At 43.0% G+C, this 22240-nt stretch overlaps 1 protein-coding gene across 1 annotated transcript; it reads left to right on the forward strand.

The window, feature by feature from the left end:
• Positions 1–14519: 14519 nt before the first annotated feature.
• On the forward strand, positions 14520–15458 carry LOC138768642 (olfactory receptor 5AP2-like). Its single transcript, XM_069946595.1, has one exon. The coding sequence runs from the start codon at positions 14520–14522 to the stop codon at positions 15456–15458; it is 939 nt and encodes a 312-aa protein (XP_069802696.1).
• The last annotated feature ends 6782 nt before the right edge of the window (positions 15459–22240 follow it).

The following is a 22240-nucleotide window of genomic DNA, read 5'->3' on the forward strand; positions in this document are numbered from 1 at the left end:
TGTTGGAAGCTGAATTTCACTGGAATGGATTTCAAGGGCCATGTCGCATTTACAAAGCCCTTGTGCTGCCAAAACACTGGAAGCCCCCCACAAGTTATCGCATTATGGAAACTACACCCCTCAAGGAATCTAATAAGGGGTGCAGTGAGCAAATGGACCCCACAAGTGACGGGCACAAATGTATAACAATGTGACGTGGAAGGGAAAATTTTTATTTTTTTCACTTTCACGGCACAAATGTGCCCGTCATCAAGGGGTCCATATCCTTACTGCACCCCTTGTTAGATTCCTTGAGGGGTGTAGCTTCCAGAATGGTGTCATTTGTGGGGGTTTTACCCTCTCTTGGCAGCACGAGGGCTCTGTAAATGTGACATGGCGTTCATCATCCATTCTGGCCGAATCCAGCCTCCAAAATCCGAATGGCGCTCCTTCCCTTCAGAGGCTTGCCCTGCGCCCACATGGCGCTTTATGTCCACATGTAGGGTATTAACGGACTCAGGTGAAATTGCTTTACACATTTTGTGTGGTTTTTTTCTCTTTTAACCCCTTGTAAAAATTAAAAATTCTAGGCTAGACCAACATTATAGTGTAAAAAATGTAATATTTCATTTTGACGCCACATTGATCCACATTTGTGCCCGTCACCAGTGTGGTCCATATGCTCACTACACCACTTGTTACATTCCCTGAGGGGTCTAGTTTCCATAATAGGGTCACTTGTGGGGTGTTTCAACTGTCTTGACAACAGAGAGGCCTTTTAAATGCAACATGGCCCCTCAAAATCCATTCCAGCCAAATCCAGCCTCCAAAAGCCAAATGGCGCTCCTTCCCTTTGGAGGCTTACCCTGCACCCGCATGGTGCTTTATGTCCACATGTGGGGTATTTTCATTGCTCTACACATTTTGTATTTTTTTTAACTTTTAACCCCTTGTGAAAAGGAATTAATCAAGACAAGATCAATGATTTAGTGTAAAAATTAAAAAAGTTTTACACTAAATGTTGGTCTAGCCTTGATTTTTTTTTTTTTTATTTCCACAAGGGGTTAAATAAGAAAATGAATTGCTCGAAGGGTGTGGGAGGCCGCCAAGTACATCACATCCCATACGGACATCCCAGAGGAAACCCCGTTATGGGACAACAGTGCCCTGCCCCATTTGCTTGCATTTCATGACGCCCAGTATTGGAGAGACAGGGGGGTTTTGTATATGGCTGACGTATATCGAGGGGGGGTGGTGGTGACCTTCGATACGCTGAAGGATACTCGCGACATGCCCAACTCGAGTTTTTATAGATATCTCCAGTTGCGCCATGCGCTCCAGACACAGTTCACTGAGGAGGGTCTCTCGATATCCTCATACCCGTTAATTGGCATAATTCGGTCTCAGGGCCCTGGGGGACTGGTTTCCCTGCTTTATTCGCACCTCATCCGGCACAAGGCAGCCAATACTCCACTCCCTGCAGTGGATAGATGGAGGGACCACATTCCATTTATGTCCGATGAAACCTATGATGTCATGTTAGAATCCCATACGCATGTGTCTCCTTCTATAAATAATAGACTCACACAACTGTATATAGTACACCAGAGCTACCTAACGCCAGTGCGTCTTCATAGAATGGGCAGAATCCCGGCTCCATCGTGTCCTAAGTGTCAATTTGCCCCAGCTGACTTCTGGCACATGATCTGGGATTGTCCCCACATTCGGTTATTCTGGCAGGGAGTGGTTCGGGTACTTACGGAGATGTGTCCCATGCAGGTGCCCCTTGATCCTACGGTATGCATGTTTGGTGCCTTGTGCGAGGAGGTGTGGACGCATCACCGGGTGATTTTCCTCAGGGAGACTTTGTTCCTTGCCAGGAAGGCGATCGCGCTACGGTGGATTGACAGACGGCCCCCCACGGTTGAAACGTGGATAGCACTAGTTAACTCGGCTCTAGCGTACGAGCGAATTATTTATAAACACCGCAAATGCCCCACCAAATTTCGCAAGATCTGGGACGCGTGGTGTCAGTCGCCACGGACGATGGTTTGCCCTCAAGACCTACCCGACCTTATCTGAATGTGTCACCCTGGGATGCCGAAACACCTCCTCTAGATGATCTCTTGAGACCTGAGCTTTGTATCATCGTCATGATGACAGTACAGGAAGCTGTTGACCCATGAACTTACTTCTTACCTATGTTTGCCTAACCTATCTGTAAAGTGTAACCTATCTTTTGTTGTATAATGTTGTATGATTTGGATAGCTGTCTGATTTGTTTTACCTATTGGTATGCGTTTCTTTGTGTATACCATTATGTACACTTTAATAAAACTGAGTTAAAAAAAAAAATAAGAAAATGAATGCAAAAGGTGTAGGGTAATTTTCCCTGAGTACGAAAATACTCCACATGTAGACATAATTTGCCATTATGCACAGGGCAAGCCACCAAAGGGACAGAGCGCCATTTAGAGTCTGAAATGGAGGACGGAGGCCATGTCGCAATTACAAAGCCCCTATGCTGCCAGGACAGTAGAACCCCCCCACAAGTGACCCCATTCTGGAAACTACACCCTTCAAGGAATCTAACAAGGGGTGCAGTGATCATATGGACCCCACTGGTGACAGGCACATATGTAGAACATGTGCTGTGAAAATAAAAAATACCCTTTTTTTTATTTTCACAGCACAAATGTGCACGTCACCAGGGGGCCATATCCCCGCTGCACCCCTTGTTAGATTCCTTATGGGGTGTAGTTTCCAGAATGGGGTCATTTGTGGGGGGTTTCTACTGTCCTGGCAGCACAGGAGCTTTGTATATGCAACATGGCAAGCCTCTAATGGGAATGGCGGCCATTCCTATTTAGTTGAGGAAAGGGACAATTTTTTATTTATTTGGGGGTATTAGGCCAATTATTAGTTGAGAAGTCCATCAAATTCAACCTGTGTTGATCCAGAGGAAGGCAAAAAACCCTTGTGAGGCATATAATTCTTGCATATAATTTCAGCCCGAATGTTCATAATCCAATGTATTTCTTTCTTAGCAGCTTTTCCTTTCTGGAAATCTTTTACATTTCATCTACAACACCACAAATGTTGGTAAAATTCTTGTCAGAAATTCAAACCATAGCGTACTATGGTTTTGCGGTGCAGATGTATTGTGTCCAACGGTGTAACAGAATCCTATATTCTTGCAGCCATGGCTTATGACCGATATAATGCTATATGTCATCCATTGCTTTATACCATCATAATGAACGAAAAAGTCTGTATGCAGTTCATCGCTTGGTCGGGGGTCATTGGAGCCACCAGTGCTATTGTCCACACGGCTTTTACATTCTCTTTGCCTTTTTGTAGATCTCATAAAATCAATAGCTTTTTTTTTGTGATGTTCCTGCATTACTGAAACTGTCCTGCAAAGATACTTGGCTCAATGAGCTTATTGAGTTCACTGTAGGGGGTGGGATAATCGTGACGCCCCTTATACTTACAATGATATCTTACCTTAAGATCATATCGACAATTTTGAACATTCATTCATCCTCTGGAAGGAAAAAAGCATTTTCCACTTGTAGTTCTCACTTGATAGTTGTTGCTATAATCTACGGTCCTCTCATTTTTGTATACCTGACACCAAAGTCAAGTTATGGTAAGAATGAGGACAAGATCTGTTGTGTACACGATTATTGCTCCACAACTGAATCCTTTCATTTACAGTCTGAGAAATAAGGAAGTTAAAATAGCAATGAAAAAAATATTGAGCAAAATAGTGGCACCATTGACTCATTAAGGCATTATAGGAAAAGAACAGAACTCCTATAAATAATGTAATCAGAAGCAAAGAAAATGGATATACGAAAGCAAAAAAATAAAATAAAATGTTGGAATAAAATGTGATTTTATTCAATAACATTAAAACAGATATGAAAACCAAATAAATGTGGCTAACACAAAACATGTAACAAAAATAAAATGACATATATTTGCTATTACCTCAACATTTGAGTTGTGCTGAATAGTTTATATACCCCAGCCTAATTTCCACTTTCTTGTCCTTTTTCACAGAATATGAATGAGTAATGAGCGAGTACTGAAATGCTTGGGTGCTCGTTACTCGAGACGAATATTTCCCGACACTCGAGTTCTTGTTTCAAGTAACGAACCCCATTGAAGTTAATGGGAAACTCGAGCATTTTTGCAGGGGACCCAAGTTCGGTAGAGGGAAGGTCGTGTTAAAACCTGTCAACCTCAGAAAATGATGGAAACACCACGGAAATGGACAGGAAACAACAGGGGCAGCATGCATGGATGTCTCTGAGGCTTCCTAATCATACCATTATTCCAAATTATAGGCAACAGCCTGGTTAAAACAGAGGTACCATATGAACCACCCAAAAACTTTGCCTGACATAGCATGGCGGTGAGAACACAGGGCACCATTAAAACAGAGGTAGCATATGAAGCACCCCAAAATTTAGCCTGACACAGCATGGGGTTGAGAACACAGGGAACCATTAAAACAGAGGTAGCATATGAACCACCCAAAAAATTTTCCTGACACAGCATGGCAGTGAGGACACAGAGAACCAATAAAAGTGAGTGAGGTAGCAAGTGAGCCTTCCAAAAATTAGGCCTGACACAGCATGGCAGTGAGAACACAGAGAACCAATAAAAGTGAGTGAGGTAACAAGTGAGCCTCCCAAAAAATAGGCCTGACACAGCATGGCAGTGAGGACAAAGAGAACCAATAAAAGTGAGTGAGGAAGCAGGTGAGCCTCCCAAAAATTATGCCAGACACAGCATGGCGGAGATGACAGAGTGACCAAGGTAGAAGTGGTAGCAGGTGATCCTCCCAAAAATTATTCCACACACAGCATGGCAGTGAGGACACAGAGAACCAATAAAAGTGAGTAAGGTAGCAATAGTTTTTGGGAGGCTGTAGTTTACAATCTGTTGGTGGTTGCAGCTATACACTGTGTGACAACCCCTTACACAGTGCAATCACTTGTGAGCTTAGATATGCCTTGAGTAAGAAATACAGAAATCAGCAAACATACTGGTGGTCAGTGTCACACTAGTATTTGGAGGCTGTCTATAGGGTCTGTGTGTAAGTGGTGGGCTGTGGTCTATGGCACCTGTTACACAGGACAATGAGCAGTAAAGTTCTATGCAGGTGTACTACAAATCACAGCAATACAATCTATGACAGCAGCAGCACCAGACACAAAATCATAAAAGAGTACTCAGCACTTCTTAGGGGTGTGTATGCAACACCTAATGTCCCCTTTCTGCCAGCAGCCGATCACCACAGTGTGCTGCTGAAATCGTGGTAGCTGCTCTGCAAGTCTCAGCCAGCAGTCTGTAGTTATACAATTTAAAAATGATTTGAAGCCCTTACAAGGGCTGTTTGGTTGTATTGCTGGTATATACCCTGCCTACTGGAATGCTAATTCCCTCCCTAACACTCTCCCTGAACAGCAGCAGCTCTGTCCCTAATCTCTCACAGCATACGTCTGAAGAGAGCACTACCGGCCGCAATTTGTATATGACAGGGTCATCTGATCTGGTCAACCAATCGATGCTATCGACATGTATGGGTCCCACGTGATCGCAGGATGTACCAAAGAGTCTCCTGCATGTTTATTGGCTGAGAAATAGTGCCCAAACTTACAGGAAACGGATGATGAGATTTTCTCGAGTATTGCGAGATGCTCGTCCAAGTAACGAGTACCATCGAGTACCCTAATACTCGATCGAGTACCAAGCTCGGACTAGCATGCTCGCTCATCACTAATGATAACACAAAAACTTTTTTCCTCACTCATGGTTAGTGGTTGGGAGAAACCATTAATTGTCAAACCACAGTGTTTTTTTTTTTTTAAATCCTTTAGGACCAAACTAATTTTCGTTTTTGAGTTTTCATTTTTTCCTCTTCGTGTTTAAAAGGCCATAGCACTTGCATTTATTCACCTGTTTGACCAACATGAGCCTTTATTGGCTGTGCCACTAATTGTACTTTGAAATGGAAGACTTAATTTTTCCATAAAGTATGCTGTGAAATCAGAAAAAAAAATATTTGTGCAGTGAAATTGAAAAAAAAAAAAAGAATCAGTTTTCTTTTTTAGAGGGTTTGTGTGTACGCCATTTGTTTGATAGTAAAACTGACATGTTGTATATGTTCGTCAAGTCGGTGCTATTACAGTGATATGTAATTTATATCACTTTTCTTTTATTTGACAGCTTTTTAAAAATTAAAACCTTAAAAAAAAAACTGTGAGTTTATAATTGCTCTATTCCCAGCCTTATAACGCTTTTATCCTTTGGTCTATGGGGCTAATTGAGGTGTCAGTTTTTGCGCCATGATCTGTTCTTTTTATCGGTACCTTACTTGCATATATGTGAATTTTTCTCTTACGCCGTTTAACATGCGATATCCTGAATGTTATAATTTAATAGTTTGGGTGATTACAAATGTGGCAATACCAAATATGTATATTTATTTATTTATTTTTATTTATAAAATGGGAAAAGCTGGGTGATTCAAACTTTTATTAGGCGAGTTGATTTTTTAGTAATAAAAAAAAACTTTTTTTTACAGTATACAGTAACTTTTAGTCCCCCGGGGGACTTTAAGTATTACTGCAGTGACTGCAGTATACCTAATACAGATCAATCAGATCATTGCTGTATTGCTTTGGTCTTCAGCAGATCACATAAATGGATTGCTGATCCGGGATCAGCGTCAGTGCGACGCTGAGCCCCAGCCCGGTAAGCAGAAGGGATTCCCCCTCTGCGATCGGGAGATCACCCCCACTAAAAAACCGGGAAAATGGGAAATAATACATTTAAATGCAGCTGTCAGTTGTCCCGGGCTCTACATAGCACCCGGCCCCCCTCTGAACCAATTCAGTAAAAGTTTCATTTTATGCCTAATGTGGTCTCTCTATTGGTGCATGTCATAAGTCTATTTATAAGAAGTAAAATCCACGGCACACAAGATAATGCAGAAGTGATGGCTTATTATACAGTGATAAACAGAAGTTGTATACTCCGACCAATGTGAAACATTTAAGCAGTAGAGATCATAACTATCAAGCGAGCTTTCGGCCCTTCCCGGACCTTCTTCAGGCTAGTAGATCTCTGTAATGAATGAACACGGTATAAATCCAAGGTATAAATGATACTGGGAGTATATAAAACGAATCAAATTAGAATAATAGATAGGAGGTCTAACAAATTATAGGACAAGAACATATTTACATATATATACAATAAGATGCGGAGGAGCAAGTCGATGGCAGTTAACCCATTGCATCCAGATGAGGGATTATACTAACTGATCAGCATATAGGTTAAAACAAATATAAGATAGGTATAGAGAGGCATGGGTAAGTTGATGGTAACTAGCACATGTAGAGGAGATGGTACATAAACCCCAGAGAAGTGACCAAATTGGGCAGGTAAGATATAGATCACAACATGAATCTAGAGGCTAGAACAACACGGTATACATAGCTGGAAATCAGAGTAGGATATAGGTATGGGGAGAAATGTCAGGATGTGGGGAGCACTGGGGGGAGAAAAAGATTAGCGGGGGAAGAAACTGTGAGACCAGTACTGGAGGAAGTGTAAGGATGTGCTAGATAGAGTATGGAGAGCGCTGGGGAAATGAGATGAGAGAGGGAAGGAGCTAGAAGACTAATGCTAGGACAAGTGTCATGATGTGCTGGGTAGAGTATGGAGAGCACTGAGGAAATAGGCGGGGGAAGGAGATGAAAGTCAGGTGCTGGAAAATGTAAGCGCATAAATCCAAACTCACCAGTAGTAGTGGATACGTCTGTGGTCTAGGTGGAGTGTGAGCTGGAGCGGCCGTGCTATAAGAGCCGCACTTCCGGGGTCACATGGGCGCGCGTCATGTCACGTGTGAGCGTGCGCGTGACGTCATCGCACACAGCGCGGTGGACGCTGGAAGAAGGCGGAACTGGAGTGTATGACGCTGTATGTGGCCGAACTGAGGGCAATAAGTATGGGCAAAGGAATACTGAAAAGACAGACAGGAAGGAGAGTGTAATGAATAAGGAGGAAATGTCAAAACTCGAATGGGGGCCCGAAAAAAATAAATGAAGATAGATGGGAGCAAGGTGTGTGTATACAACGGTGGGATGAGAGTGTCGGAGGTAGGGAAGGGCCAAGAGAGTAAGACAAACCAAGGATAAATAGAGACAAGGAACATAAAAATGAGGGGACAGATCAAACAGGGGAAGGAAGAAAAAACGGGGGGGGGGGGGGGGGGGAATAAGAAGTCAGGGGTAAGATAAAAATACACATAGGGAGAAGACAATAGGAGGAGACAATAGGAGATAACAGGCAGAAACTGGACATAGACGGTTACCATAGTTACCATATCAGTATAAAGGATGCTATCAAGGGAATGTATTCTAACCCTAGAAAAATATAATAGAGATAACGTCAGTGCATGGTAAACAAAGGTAAAGTATATCAATCATTCGAACCTGTAAAAGATACATATGATATGTGAAGTATACGTTTCTAGTTGTTTTAGATGTTGTAAACCCTATCATACGCTCGGTGTAGGCCATGTGGTTCGATGGTTTGGAGCATGTGTATCCAAAAGGCTTCTCTCCGTTTCAGGAGTTCCACCCTGTTACCCCCTCTCCTAGGTTGCTCCACATGTTCAAGAACCTGAAACCGTAATTGTGCTATAGTGTGGCCCATTGTATGGAAGTGAGCGGGGATGGGGAGTAGTAGGTTTTTACATCGTATAGTAGATTTGTGTTTGGAAATGCGGTCCCGGATGCGCTGTGTGGTCTCCCCAACGTATCCAAGACCGCAGGGGCATTTAATCAGGTATACCACAAAACTAGAGTCACAGGTGTGATAGCCTTGGATCCAACTACATCAACTACAACTTACAGGCATATCCAAGAATTTTAACAAATTAATTATGTTTATTGAACTCTGGAATGTAGCTCCTTATTCAATGGCTTCTCAGTGCATTTACACATGTATTTTGTATTGATACATGGGATTGTCTTTGATAAGGCCTAGTTTACATACATGCATCCATCCGTCTGCGTTTCCCTCCGGCGCAGTAGAGAATCACCGGAGGGAAACGCATCTCTGAACTGATCCCATTTTTTTTAATGGGACAGTTCGGATGATCCGTTCTACAACTGATGCCGCCGAACCGACAGACAGACCGCACGTCAGAACACTACCTGCAGTGTTCTGACGTACAGATAGCTCTTTATTCGGCACTGCCTTCACTAAAGTGAATGGAGCGCCGGAGGCATGTCGTGCACAGACGCATGCATTATGCTTCCTCCGGCTTTTGCCTACGGTGCTCCTTAGAGATGTCCCTGTCCGTGCCCCCCCCATTAACCCTTGTCACCCTGGCAATGCAGCAGAGTGCCCCCCAGCTCCTCTCTACAGTGCAGAACTATTAGACAGGGGTAGTGAACCTTGCCTCTTCAGCTTCTGCAAAACTACAACTCTCATGATGTCTGGGATATCCAGGCATGATGGGAGTTGTAGTTTTGCAACAGCTGGGGAGCAGGGGCGTAACTAGAAATGGCTGGGCCCCATAGCAAACTTTTGATTGGGGCCCCCACCCCCTCAATCGACCATTACGCCATCAACACACTCAGCTCTACACAGGTTCTGTACACCATATAAATAACAGTACAGTTATATTAAGGAGATCGTCATATTACACTGGTGATAGCAACAACAGAATACCATACAGGAGGGGTTAGAGGTGTTTGTACCACCACAATAATAGCACTGACATTGATTGGTTTTAATTAGGGATGAGCGAACTTTTGAAAAGTAAGATTCGGTTTGATCCGCCGAACTTTTGCGAAGTTCGGATTCGTACAAACCAAACCTAAAACGAACCTTGCTATAACAGCTGAATAATTGCAGCTACAATAGTGGGAGTCTGATAGGGTATAGTTTTGTTTAGGTGCAGTTGCTATTACAATGAAGAAAGGGGAAAAAAATCAAAGTGCAAAAATAGTGAAAAAAATTTAGCCAAGGTGTAAGTGATTACATGTGACATAGGACACAAAGTTCCTTGGACCCAGTAGGGTGGAAAACAGACATTTGACAGTGGAACCAGCAGCAATAATAGTACTGTATTGGACCCAGTGTAATGGAGAACAGACCATTGACGGAGGAGGAGGCAGCAGCACTTCACCCAGCCCAGTATGGTTGAAAAGAAACTACTGGAGGAGGCGGCACAACTTGATTGCACCCAGCCCAGTAAGATTAAGAACAGACTATTTGAGAAGGAGGAGGGAGTACCTGATTGCACCCAGGCCAGTATGATTGAGAACAGACTATTCATGGAGGAGGAGGAGAATGTTCAGCCTTGGAGTGGTGGCCTGGGAATCCTCGCTGATGATGTTGTTCACCGCACTTTCAAGAACACGGACGTGTGGGATGATGTCTTTGAGGCCTGCTCACAGAATCACGTCCTCAAAAGAGATCAACAATTGGCACGACATGTTCAAAGAAACCTGTGCACTATGAGGTTTATCTAATGTGCCATACAAGGTGTATGACTCAGCCCTCCCTGCTGCACTGCAGAGACAATGTTCCTCTCTTTGTGGGCTACAACACTTCCCACCATTAATTGACCTTGGCTCAGCCATTCATATATCTCCTTCTCCTCCCTGATGGTCCGGAGGAGCTCCTGCCCACTGGGGCTCCATTCACCCAGGCTCAAAAATGGAGGACAGTCTGAGAGCGCCAGGCCTGACATTGTTGGTAAGACACCGGGGCAGGTTGGACTGCAGTCAAAGCGGTGGATGGTTGCAAGCTGGTGGAGGCAGAACTTTTACAGAACTGGCCCCCTAAAGCACCAGGGAGGTGACAGTGGCAAGAATGGGCTAACTTTCTGGTGGTCTTCTGGGGGAATGTTGACCCAATGGGCAGTAACAGACGTGTACCACCCTCGCCCATAATTAAAGGACCAGACTTCAGCACTGGGGTGCACGGTCTTGGACACCAAGAATCCCAATGAGTCGCCAATATATTTTTCTACACAACTGTGCAGTGATGGGACAGCAGATGGGACTTTTTTGTTCCTCGGACAGTGATGGGACTTTTTTTTGGACTTTTTTGGTTTCTCGGTCAGTGATGGGACTTTTTTTGGACTTAAAAAAAAACAAAAACAAAACTTTTTGTTGTTGTGGCTTAATGGGGTTCTCCTATTTTTTTTAACCTTATTGTAAAGATATGAATAAGCTTGAACACTGAAGTTGCTTTCATGCGTCTTGGTTAATACTCACAGACAGCTGTCACATTACATTTTTGATTAGTCCCGCTTCTGGAGGTGGTCGGGTGACGGAGATCTCAGCCGCTGCAGCCCCACGCGCGCGCTGAGAGATGAGTCCAACGCTCATAGAGAATGACGGAGCGCTGGACTCTCCTGTCATTCTCTATGGGTGTTGGACTCATCTCTCAGCGCGTGCGTCAGGCTGCAGCGGCTGAGATCTCCGTCACCCGACCACCTCCAGAAGCGGGACCCGGCGGGATTAGGTGAGTATAGGGGGCTCTAACGGGGGGTCGGGAGCCGTGCCGGGGTGACAGGTTCCCTTTAAGGTCTCACTCTAACAGGGGTGACGTCACACATCTTGATATTCACAGAAAACCAGGATACAAGGGATTATAGCAGTAATAATCCCTTGTATCCTGGTCTATTTTTTGAAAAAAGTACAATTTTGCATTGCTGTTGTTATCTTTACCAGATTCGTAACGATCTTTCTCAAAGTTCGGTTCGGTGCCGAACCAAACTTTTTCCAAAGTTTGTAATGAATCTGGTTCGTAACGGTTGGGTTCGCTCATCCCTACTTTCAATATGTCTATGCTGATTGTGTTCTCCTCTGCCAGTTTCTTTTGTGTATATTTACAGCATGTTTTTGTTCCAGTGTTGCTGTTTTTTGTTTCCAGCAGCAACATTGGAACCAAAAAAATGTTGTGATGAGTATATATACACAAAATAAGTTGGTGAGGGACATTAGAGAGCCATAGGAGGACATCGGGGGAAATTGTGCAGCGGCCAACAGTTTTTTTTGTAACAAACCTATTTTTGGCAAAGTTTTAATTGAATGCCAGTTTATGAAATTCGGTTTGCTCATCTCTACACATAAAGGTTGCTGCAGTTTCCCATCACAGGATATGTGTTTGTGTTGAAACGTGTCAATATGTCAGTCATGAACACTGGTCTCGGCCAGAAGCCCCATCTGAATTAACCCCAGGTGCTTCTAGGTAGTACTTCTGAAGCTGGTCCTCTGTGCTATGAAGGCCACAGGCTGACAAGTGGCTTTTGGCCTATCTACAGTATAACAACTACTGCAGCGGTAGGTGCTGGCAGAGACATTTGTTAGGACTGGAGGCAGGTACTAAACTGAACAGACTCCATATGCTCTAGAGCACATTGCTAGAAATGACTGACTGGTGTGGTAGGGAAATGCGTTTGGGAACTTCTGCTGTAAAGAGTAAATTTACAAAAATGCAATTTATGTTTATAATTTTAATTGTAACATTCTAGTCTTTAGGGTAATTTAAAAAATACATAGAAATATTAGTGTATACTTAGGGGCATACCTTATTTGTCATTTAGAAAGTGTTGTGGCTGTGTGGATTAAGCCCAGAGAGAATATCCAGGATCCCCAATGTCTGATAAACCTAATATAAGCCCAAGCGTCTAGTGCATCGTAAGGGAACGTGTTATGCTATATGTGATGCATGACTCTGTAACATTTATATAACATAATTTTGTTATGACAGGTGCAGGGCATAAAATAAGGTAGTATGGTTATACGTGTGAATGTGGTATTTGTAACTTGCTGATTATCTTATTATTCTGAAGATGCAAGCAATGGGGATGCTTCTTGCTAATTTCATACTCTTTGAAACAGTGCTGCCAGGTATTTCCTGCTGTTCTGCACAAGTAAATAGGGCAATTCTGAGGATAGGCCATCAGTGGTAAAGGCTGATTTTTCCACTACTGTAATCCACCTTATAGCTATTTTAGATATTCCATTCTTCCAGTTGTAAAACCAAGTACCATTGTATCTAGGCAAAGATACTAGCCCATGGGTCTCCAAACTGCGGCCCTCCAGCTGTTGCAAAACCTCAATTTCCAGCATGCTCAAACAGCTAAAGCTTTGGATTTGGCTGTCCGGGCATGATGGTAAATATAGTATTGCAACAGCTGGAGGGCCGCAGTTTGGAGACCCATGTACTAGACAAATGTTGTCACCCGAAATTATACACCAGATATTTTTTTTAATGAAGATATATATATATATATATATATATATATAATTTTTTTTTTTTTTTTTTTTTTTTTTTTTTTTTCTCCATAGTATTACGCTCGGCATCCTTTCATTCAGTTGGCCCATGAGAGCTAAAATCACATGTGTTTCCATGCTCTAAATAGGGTCACCATCTCAGACAGCAGATGTTGCATGGACTGTTCCACACAAAATTTCCAGAGAGAGAGAAGTCTCTTAGCTTATTTAGAGATACATAGAAATGAGGACTATTACACTAAAGCTTCTTCGCATTGATAGAAGGTTTTTGCCTTGACATTGGCCTATAAAATGCAATAAGTCCCTTTATAATAAAATTCCCAGAATTTAGAATATTAACCCAAGTGGTCAGCCTCTGTGAAAGGCTTCTTTTTTCTTTGTGAACACCCATTGGTTCCTCATGGTCGGTACCTAAGATCAACTCATCTTGTGCGGATGCTTACGTGGTAAGGATGTTGGGTTCACACAGGCCCGCTTCTGCCATGAGGCGGAATGAGCCTTCCGCCTCAGGCGGCAGATTTTGCGGTCCGGCAGGGGGCGGCATTATGTCCCCCCTGCTGTCATTTTTGTTAAGTATCACTTAACAAAAATGACAGCGGCCGCTCACCTGTCCCGTCGCCTGCGCTCTCCACATCCCGTCAGGTCCCGCGATGTCACCCTGCAGCTGTCACGGACCTCCAGGCTGTGGTGAGTGCCCGGGGTCGGTGGGGGACGCGCTGGGGTGATCGGGTCGCACGGGGCCGCCCTGCGCGACCCGATCACCCCACTCACTCACCACAGCCTGGAGGTCCGTGACAGCTGCAGGGTGACATCGCGGGACCTGACGGGATGTGGAGACAGCGGAGAGCGCGGTCCGGCTGCGACGTGGGACAGGTGAGCGGCTGGCTGCGGGGGGGGGGGGGGATGCAGAAACCCCAGAATCGGCCCTGGGTTCACATACCACCAACATCTGCAAGGAGTCTGTATGTTCTCCCTGTGTTTGGGTAGGCTTGCTTCCCACTCCAAAACATATACATAGGTGAATTTGTAATTGGGACAGGGACTAATATAAGTGAGTACAAGTTATGTGTTTTTCTATTATTATTATTATTATTATTATTATTATTATTATCATTATTATTATTATTATTATTATTATTATTATTTCTACTACTTATAACGTTATGTTTTTCTTAACACAGGAAAGAATTTAAAATGCCGAATCAGACGCTAAGCACAGACTTTACATTAGTTGGACTTTCTGAGAACCAGAAACTAAAAGTTTTTCTTTTTGTTGCTTTTTTTCTTTTTTATATTATCACGTTGATTGGAAATGTTTCCATAATTCTTGCGTATAATTTCAGCCCAGCTCTTCAAAATCCAATGTATTTCTTTCTTACCAATTTTTCCTTTTTAGAAATTTTTTACGTTTCAACCACAGCTCCGAAAATGTTGGTGAATTTACTGTCGGAAAATAAATCCATACCCTTCTATGGTTGTGCGGCTCAGTTGTATTTTGTCCTACTGTTGGCTGGGACTGAGTTCTATATTCTTGCAGCCATGGCTTACGACCGGTATAATGCCATATGTCATCCATTGCTTTATACCGTCATTATGAGAAAAATAGCCTGTATTCAGCTCATCGCAGGGTCATGGGCCATTGGGGCAACCAATGCTTTAATCCACACGTTATTTACATTCTCTTTGCCTTTCTGTGGCTCTCATAAACTAAATAGCTTTTTTTGTGATGTTCCTGTATTACTGAAACTTGCCTGTAAGGACACTTGGCTCAATGAGCTTATCGTCTTCATTTTTGGGGGTGGGATGACAGTAGGGTCACTAATATTGACAATTGCTTCTTATATTAAGATCATATCAGCAATCTTCAACATTCACTCAAGCTTTGGAAGAAAGAAAGCATTTTCCACTTGTACGTCTCATTTGATAGTTGTTACTATTTTTTATGGTTCTGTTATTTTTATGTATTTGAGACCAAGTTCCAGTTATGGTAAAGATGAGGACAAACTGGTGGGAGTTATGTACACGATTATCGCTCCGCTATTGAATCCTTTCATTTACAGTCTAAGGAATAAGGAATTCAAAACTGCTGTGAAAAAAATGCTAAACAGGATGGTGGTGTTATTGACTCATTGAGGCAATTGGTTATGGTAGGAGAAAAAGACCCCTATATATCCCTTTAAATGTTTTCGTAAACTAATCATAATAAAGAGGCTAAAAGAATTATTGCTAATACATGAAGTGTACCTCCACACTATCCTGAAGCACTGTACGCAATAGTTATTTCTCTATTATGCATCCATTTTGAATTTGGCACCAGAATATACTTCCAAATGCCTCTTTTTCCCTACACTTTTTTTCTAGTGCTGAATTCAAATGTTATGCATATTAGTAAAAGTTTTTTTTTTCCAAAATAATTGCTGCCACAGTTGTAGGTACACTTTAAGACACTTTGTATGAACGGCCAGTGTCAGTGAAGTTCATGCCGGCAGGTACTGCAGTGTGGGACGGATAAACTTAATTTATTTTTAAATGCGATGCACATTCGGGTGTGCCCACATTCCAGTTATACATAGCTGACAACGTAAAGTGCGGCTGGAGCCACACTTTACATTGTCTGCACTGTCAATTTTGTGCGCCCGCTATTCAATGAATAGCGGGCGTACAAAACTGACATGTCAGTTTTCAGTGAGAACCGCAAGGAACCCTGGTCGAAGTGTATACTGTGTTTATACACTCCGCCGGGATTCCATAGAAGTCAAATCCAAACTTCACGAAAGTTCGCCGGATCGAACCAAACCGAACTTTTCAAAAGTTTTTTTCCCTCTATTTTTGTTTTTAATATACTGGTATCTTAAAGGACTGTCAGATTTGGTGAACTATCTAAATGACCGGTAGATCTACAAACTCCCCCCCCCCCCAATAAAATGGTGAAAGAGGGCTGTGGGGACTTTTCTAAAGTTCTAAAATAAAGACTTTTCTCTGGTGTTTTTTTTTACAAACTTTACAAGGATACTAGTGGAAGCTGTCCCAGAGATGCAGTAACCTCTGCGTTATTACCCCAGTACTCAACTCCACAGGGGTATTCATAAGACCCGGGTAACTTCAGTCCCAGAGCGTCAAGAAATGGAGTACCTAGTGAATAGCGTATTGCAATGCTTCAAAAATGCTGCTGACAAAAGTAGTGCTGAATAATAATAAACTGATAGTAGTGCACTAGGTTCATCCTTCTCATTAGGATTATTTTTAATGTTATTTGTGTGTATATATTATATATATATACTGTGTATATATATATATATATATATATATATATATATATATATATATATACAGTATATATATATCCTTTGTTAACCTTTTAATAAAAGAGTACATTTTAAAGTCTTACAAAAAATTCAGTATATCTATTTCAAATAGTAAGTGTAACCTTCTAGTCTTTAGGGTAATTAAAGGAATATTAGTGTATACTTAGAATAATACCCTGTTTGTTATTTAGAAAGTATAGACTTTGTGTAAATTAAGCCCAAGGTGACTTCCAGTATCCCCAGTGTCTAATAAACCCAATATAATTCCATGTATCTAGTGCACTGTAAGTGCATGTCTTATGCTGTATGATGTGTGACTCTGAAACAGTTAAACATCCTATTTGTATGAAAATTTTGCATGGCATAAAATAAGGTAACATTTTTAGAATTCTAATACTATTCTAGTACAGGGGAATGTGGTATATATACATACTGTTGATCTTCATATTCTGGAGAGGCAAGTAAAATGATCAAGTACATATTCTGGAGATGCAAGTAAAGAAAATCCATTATTCAGCAACAGGAAAAAAAAAAAAGCTAACAATTTATTAACCTCTTAGGGACACAGCCAGCCTTGGCGTTTATGACATGGCCAAATTTTTGAAATATAAGATGTGTCACTTTATGCATTGAGAACTTTGAAATGCTTTTACCAATCCTTGTGATTTTAAGATTTTTTTTTTTTTTATTTTAAACTCAGAAATTCTGTAGGAACCAGTTCAGTTTTGGAGTTTGTGTAACACAGTGAGCATCGGAAGCAGGTCAGTAAATACATGTCCTGGTGCTGAAACTAACCTCCTACAAAGACGTACATGTACTGACTCTTCCTAGAAGGGTTTAGTTTTTTATTTATTTTTTTGCATCAAACAGTATACTATTTAATCTAGCAGCATTTAAAGGGGTTATGCAATCTTAAACCTTGATAGCCTTTCCTCAAGGCCATCAATATTGAATCAGTGGAGGGCTGACTTCTAACAACTTGGCCAATCAACTTCAGACTCTTCAATGTTTACACCAACTTCAAGATGGTTCCTACCTTTTGTGTCCTCTAAACAACGGTTGTCACCCTAAATAATAGATAATTAACTACAGTGGTGCCTTGGATTACGAGCATAATTCATTCCACGACTGCGCTTGTAATCCAAATCCACTCTTAAACCAAAGCAAATTTTCCCATAAGAAATCATTGAAATGCAGACAATTGGTTCCACACCTCAAAAATAATGATTTTATATTCTGAATAACATGTAAAACAGATGAAACAAACATTCAGAAACAGCTGAATATGTGATATTATAGGTTACTGTACAGTATAGCAACCAGCATGTGGAGTATAATGTATAGTATGTGCATAAACCTGAAAAACAGCAGCAGTTTGTAGATACAGGATGGAGCTGCAGATCCCCATAATGCAGTAGTGTTGTACAACAGACTAGAATAGAGAAGGAGGGCTGCTGTCAAAGGTCTGTGTGGTCACATGACTGCAATGGGGAAGGGGTGTGTGTCCAGCATGGACCAATCAGGACTGACAGAGGCTGGAGGGAGCATGAAGGATTGAGCAGGACATGTGTGGGCACATACACACAGTGCTCTCTGTCCAGGGAGAGAGGGGTTACAGCTATGAAGAGATTACCTTTACAGTCCTGTCCCCTGATGCAAGCCCCAGCCTGAAGTGGATCTGCTATGCTTTGGAAGGTGAGGGAGACTTCTTGGGTCAGAGTACAGTGCTGTAGACCCCGCTATGCAGACCATATCCCTCCCCCACTCCCCCTCCCACCCAGTACAGGGAGCTCTTACACCAAGGCAATGCTCTTAAACCAAGTCACAATTTCGAAAAACTGTGAGCTCTTAAACCAAAACGCTCTTAAGTTACTCTTAAACCAAGGTATCACTGTATATGTAAATATTAAATTTTCCGTTCTTTACATGTGAAATAAGCCCTCTAGCTACTGGCATATCAGCTAGTATTACCTTACCTACTTGCTGAATCATTTGATCTCTTGGTGACACAGCCCCCACCCCCCAAAAAAAAAAAAAAAAAAATTCTCTCTCTCTAAAAATGGGGTCACATTCTCAGCCAACAGAACCTGCCCAAATCTTCAAAGCGAAGAGAGAATCTCACAATACAGTTATGCAGCTTCTAATAAACAGATGTAATTAATTACATTGTAGGAATAGTGATGGTGCATTATATTGGCAAAAAAAATAAAATAATAATAATAATATATATGATTGATTCTTAAGTATTTCCCTTTATTTCTATTTTAATTTCTGTCATTGGCCTAACAAATGTGGGACATTTTTCAATTTTTTTGTAAGTCACTACTCTTCAAAAAAATTCTCAGAATTAAGACTATTAATCCTAGTGGAGAGCTTCTACAAAGAGATGTCCATTATCTAGAGGATGCTTCTCATTTGTTATTTACATCAATTTCAAATTTATTTCAAATGGGCAGTATCTAATGCTTCACTTTATATTCTAAACACTCACTGGTTCCTCATGGGCGGTACTCAAGGTCAACTCATCTTTTAAGAATCTTTAAGTGGTAAGGCCTTCACCTAATTAACTAAAATAGATAGTAGAAGATTCAACAAATGTGTGTTCTGTAAACAGTCTATGATTTACCTTTTGTAGTGAAAGTCAAAAGAGTCAGGTAAAAAGTTTATGTTAGGAAATAATGAGCTGTTTAAGCCCTGGAGTTCCTGTTCCTGCACTATTGATACAAAGCACGGCCCCTTCCCCCTTGTACTGTAAATTCTTAAAATATTAAAGAGAATAACATTTTATAAGCCACTCTTATAGTAACACCAAAGAAAAGGACTACATTCCCTTACTTCCCCCAAAAAATTCACAATTTATTGAAGATCCATTAACCTCTTAAGGACCCATGACGTACCGGCACGTCATGGATCACTGTCACTTAAGGACCCATGACGTACCGGTACGTCATCCCTTTAAACGGGCGCCGCGGCCGGCCGGGTCCCGATCGGGGGAGATAGCCTGCTATAATACATAGCAGGCCATCTCTCCCTGTCGGCATGGAGGGTTGTTAACCCCCCCCGTGCCGACGATCGCCGCTATTGGCTGATAAGCCCATAGCGGCGATCGGAACCTTTCCGGGCCATAGGTGGCCCGATGACCCGGAAAAAAATGGCGGTCGGTGCTGTCCGAGGACGGCACCGACCGCCATTACTGTAAAAAGTAATGGTGGTCACGGTACCACCGTCCCGATCGCCGTGAACGGCCGGCCAGCCGGCCGGCCGTTCACGGCGATCAAAGTCCCCACAAGTAATAAATACCTGCTCCGGACCCCTCAGCTAGGTAGCTGAGGGGTCCGGAGCAGGTATTTGTACATTACTCACCTGTCCCGGGGTCCTGATCGGCGTCTTCCGGGTTCCCGGCGTCCTCTTCATCTTCGGCTTCTTCCGTGAGTCCCGATCGGCTTTTTCCGGCTCCAGCGTCGTCTATTTTCGTATTTTTCCGGCTCCAGCGTCGTCTATTTTCGGATCTTGCGCTCTGCTGCCCCCTAGCGGCTGATAAGTGTAATACACGTATCAGCCACTACAGGGATGTTCAGAATGTAGTAAAAAAAAATTTTTTTTTCCCAATTTTTTTTTTTTCTATTTTCCGCACCCTATCGCCGCTGAGTGTTGATCAGCATCGCACGAAAGTGCGCTGCTAATCAGCAACTCCTCCTTTTTGGCGTAGGGTGGTTTTTTTTTATATCCTACTGCCACGGTCTGCTGATAAGTGCCGAACATAAGTGCGGCATTCATCAGCAACACCATTTTTGGCGTAGGTTTTTTTTGTATACTTACTGTAAAAAACACGTAAAAAAAACACTACATTACACCACACTACATTGAATAAAGTTTTACACTACACCACTACATACCCCATATACCAATCCCCGTATAAAGATGGCCCCCAGGGTGTTTTCGGTATTGGACGCATACATTATTATTGCCTCCGACACCAAAACAGCCAGTGAGGATGAATGGGGGGTCCTTTGTTCCTCCATTCATCCTCATCCTCCTCCTCATCCAGTGACGTGTCTGGGAGTAGCGTAGCGTACGCTGCCCCCCAGACACGTCTTTTCCGCCAGTACCGTCCCAATAAGAGATGACGGTATGGTGTGAAATTCTACAAACTGTGTGAGCGTACCTCAGGGTACACTTACAGATTTAGGGTACGTGCACACTGCGGAATGGCGAAGGATAACCCTTCGTGCATTCCGCAGCTGGCACCCGCCGGCGGACTGATGCAGGGGCGCGTCTCCGCCCGTGTCATAGACTCTATCCTATGCATGGGCGGATTCCATCATCCGTCATTCCATCAACACGTTGGACGCAGAGCGGAATCCGCCCGTGCATAGAATGGAGTCTACGACACGGACGGAGACGTGCACCTGCATCAGTCCGCCGGCGGGTGCCAGCTGCGGAATGCACAAAGGGTTATCCTTCGCGATTCCGCAGTGTGCACGTACCCTTAGAGTGTATGTAGGAAGGGACACCCGAATCCAGCCCCCAGATGCCCCCCCCCATCCTCGGAGTTAGTGGGGAGATCGTTGGGGAACTGATCTTCCCACTGCTGGATAAAGGTCACCACCTGTACGGGGATAACTTTTATACCAGCACCCCATCTTCCGGTCCCTCGCTGCCCGAGCTACTGTAGCTTGCGGCACGATCCGAACATATCAGAAGTAGTAATAGAACCCTAATATTTAGCAGCCATGGAGCGGACCCAGCGCTTCTGGATATGAAGGACCCCGAATCGCACCAGGACAACATTTTCCAGGTGACGTCCCCCACACTGGAGAACAGGAGACCCCAGAAGAAGTGCAGAGTGTGGTGTAACAGGGGGATCAGGAAGGACACCATTTTCCAGTGTGACACCTGTCCTGATCACCCCGGCCTCTGCATACTGGATCGCTCCAAGGCGCACTACACGTCATTGGGGTTTTACATTATCTAAATTCTGTCCCTTATTCCTATTTCAGGGGTCACGTTGATCCAGGGATTATTCTGATCGCCATTATGGAGTCGGGAAGGAATTTTTCCCCTGTGATGAGGCTACTGTCGTCTGCCTCACGAGGGGTTTTTGCCTTCCTCTGGATCAACACAGGTTGAATTTGATGGACACCTGTCATTTCCAACCTTATAAACTAATAATTGGCCTAATACCCCCAAATAAATTAGAATTGTCCCTTTTCCCCAGCTAAATAGGTATGGCCGCCATTCCCATTAGAGGAGGCCATGATGCAATTACAAAGCCTCTGTGCGGCCAGGACAGTAGAAACCCCCCACAAGTGACCCCATTCTGGAAACTACACCCCATAAGGAATCTAACAAGTGGGGCAGCGGGTATATGGCCCCCTGGTGAAGGCCACATTTGGGACGTGAAAATGAAAAAAATGGTATTTTTTATTTTCACGGCACATGTTCTACACATGTGCCCATCACTAGTGGGGTCCATATGCTCACTGCACCCCTTGTTAGATTCCTTATGGGGTGTAGTTTCCAGAATTGGGTCACTTGTCGGGGGTTTCTACTGTTCTGGCAGCACAGGAGCTTTGTAATTGCGACATGGCCTCCATCCCCCATTCCAGC

This window comes from Dendropsophus ebraccatus, chromosome 12 (assembly GCF_027789765.1).
Source record: "Dendropsophus ebraccatus isolate aDenEbr1 chromosome 12, aDenEbr1.pat, whole genome shotgun sequence".
In the NCBI taxonomy this organism is placed as follows: domain Eukaryota; kingdom Metazoa; phylum Chordata; class Amphibia; order Anura; family Hylidae; genus Dendropsophus; species Dendropsophus ebraccatus.

Coding starts and splice junctions, on each gene's coding strand:
- LOC138768642 (XM_069946595.1), top strand. CDS start 14,520: ATGCCGAATCAGACGCTAAGCACAGACTTTACATTAGTTGGACTTTCT.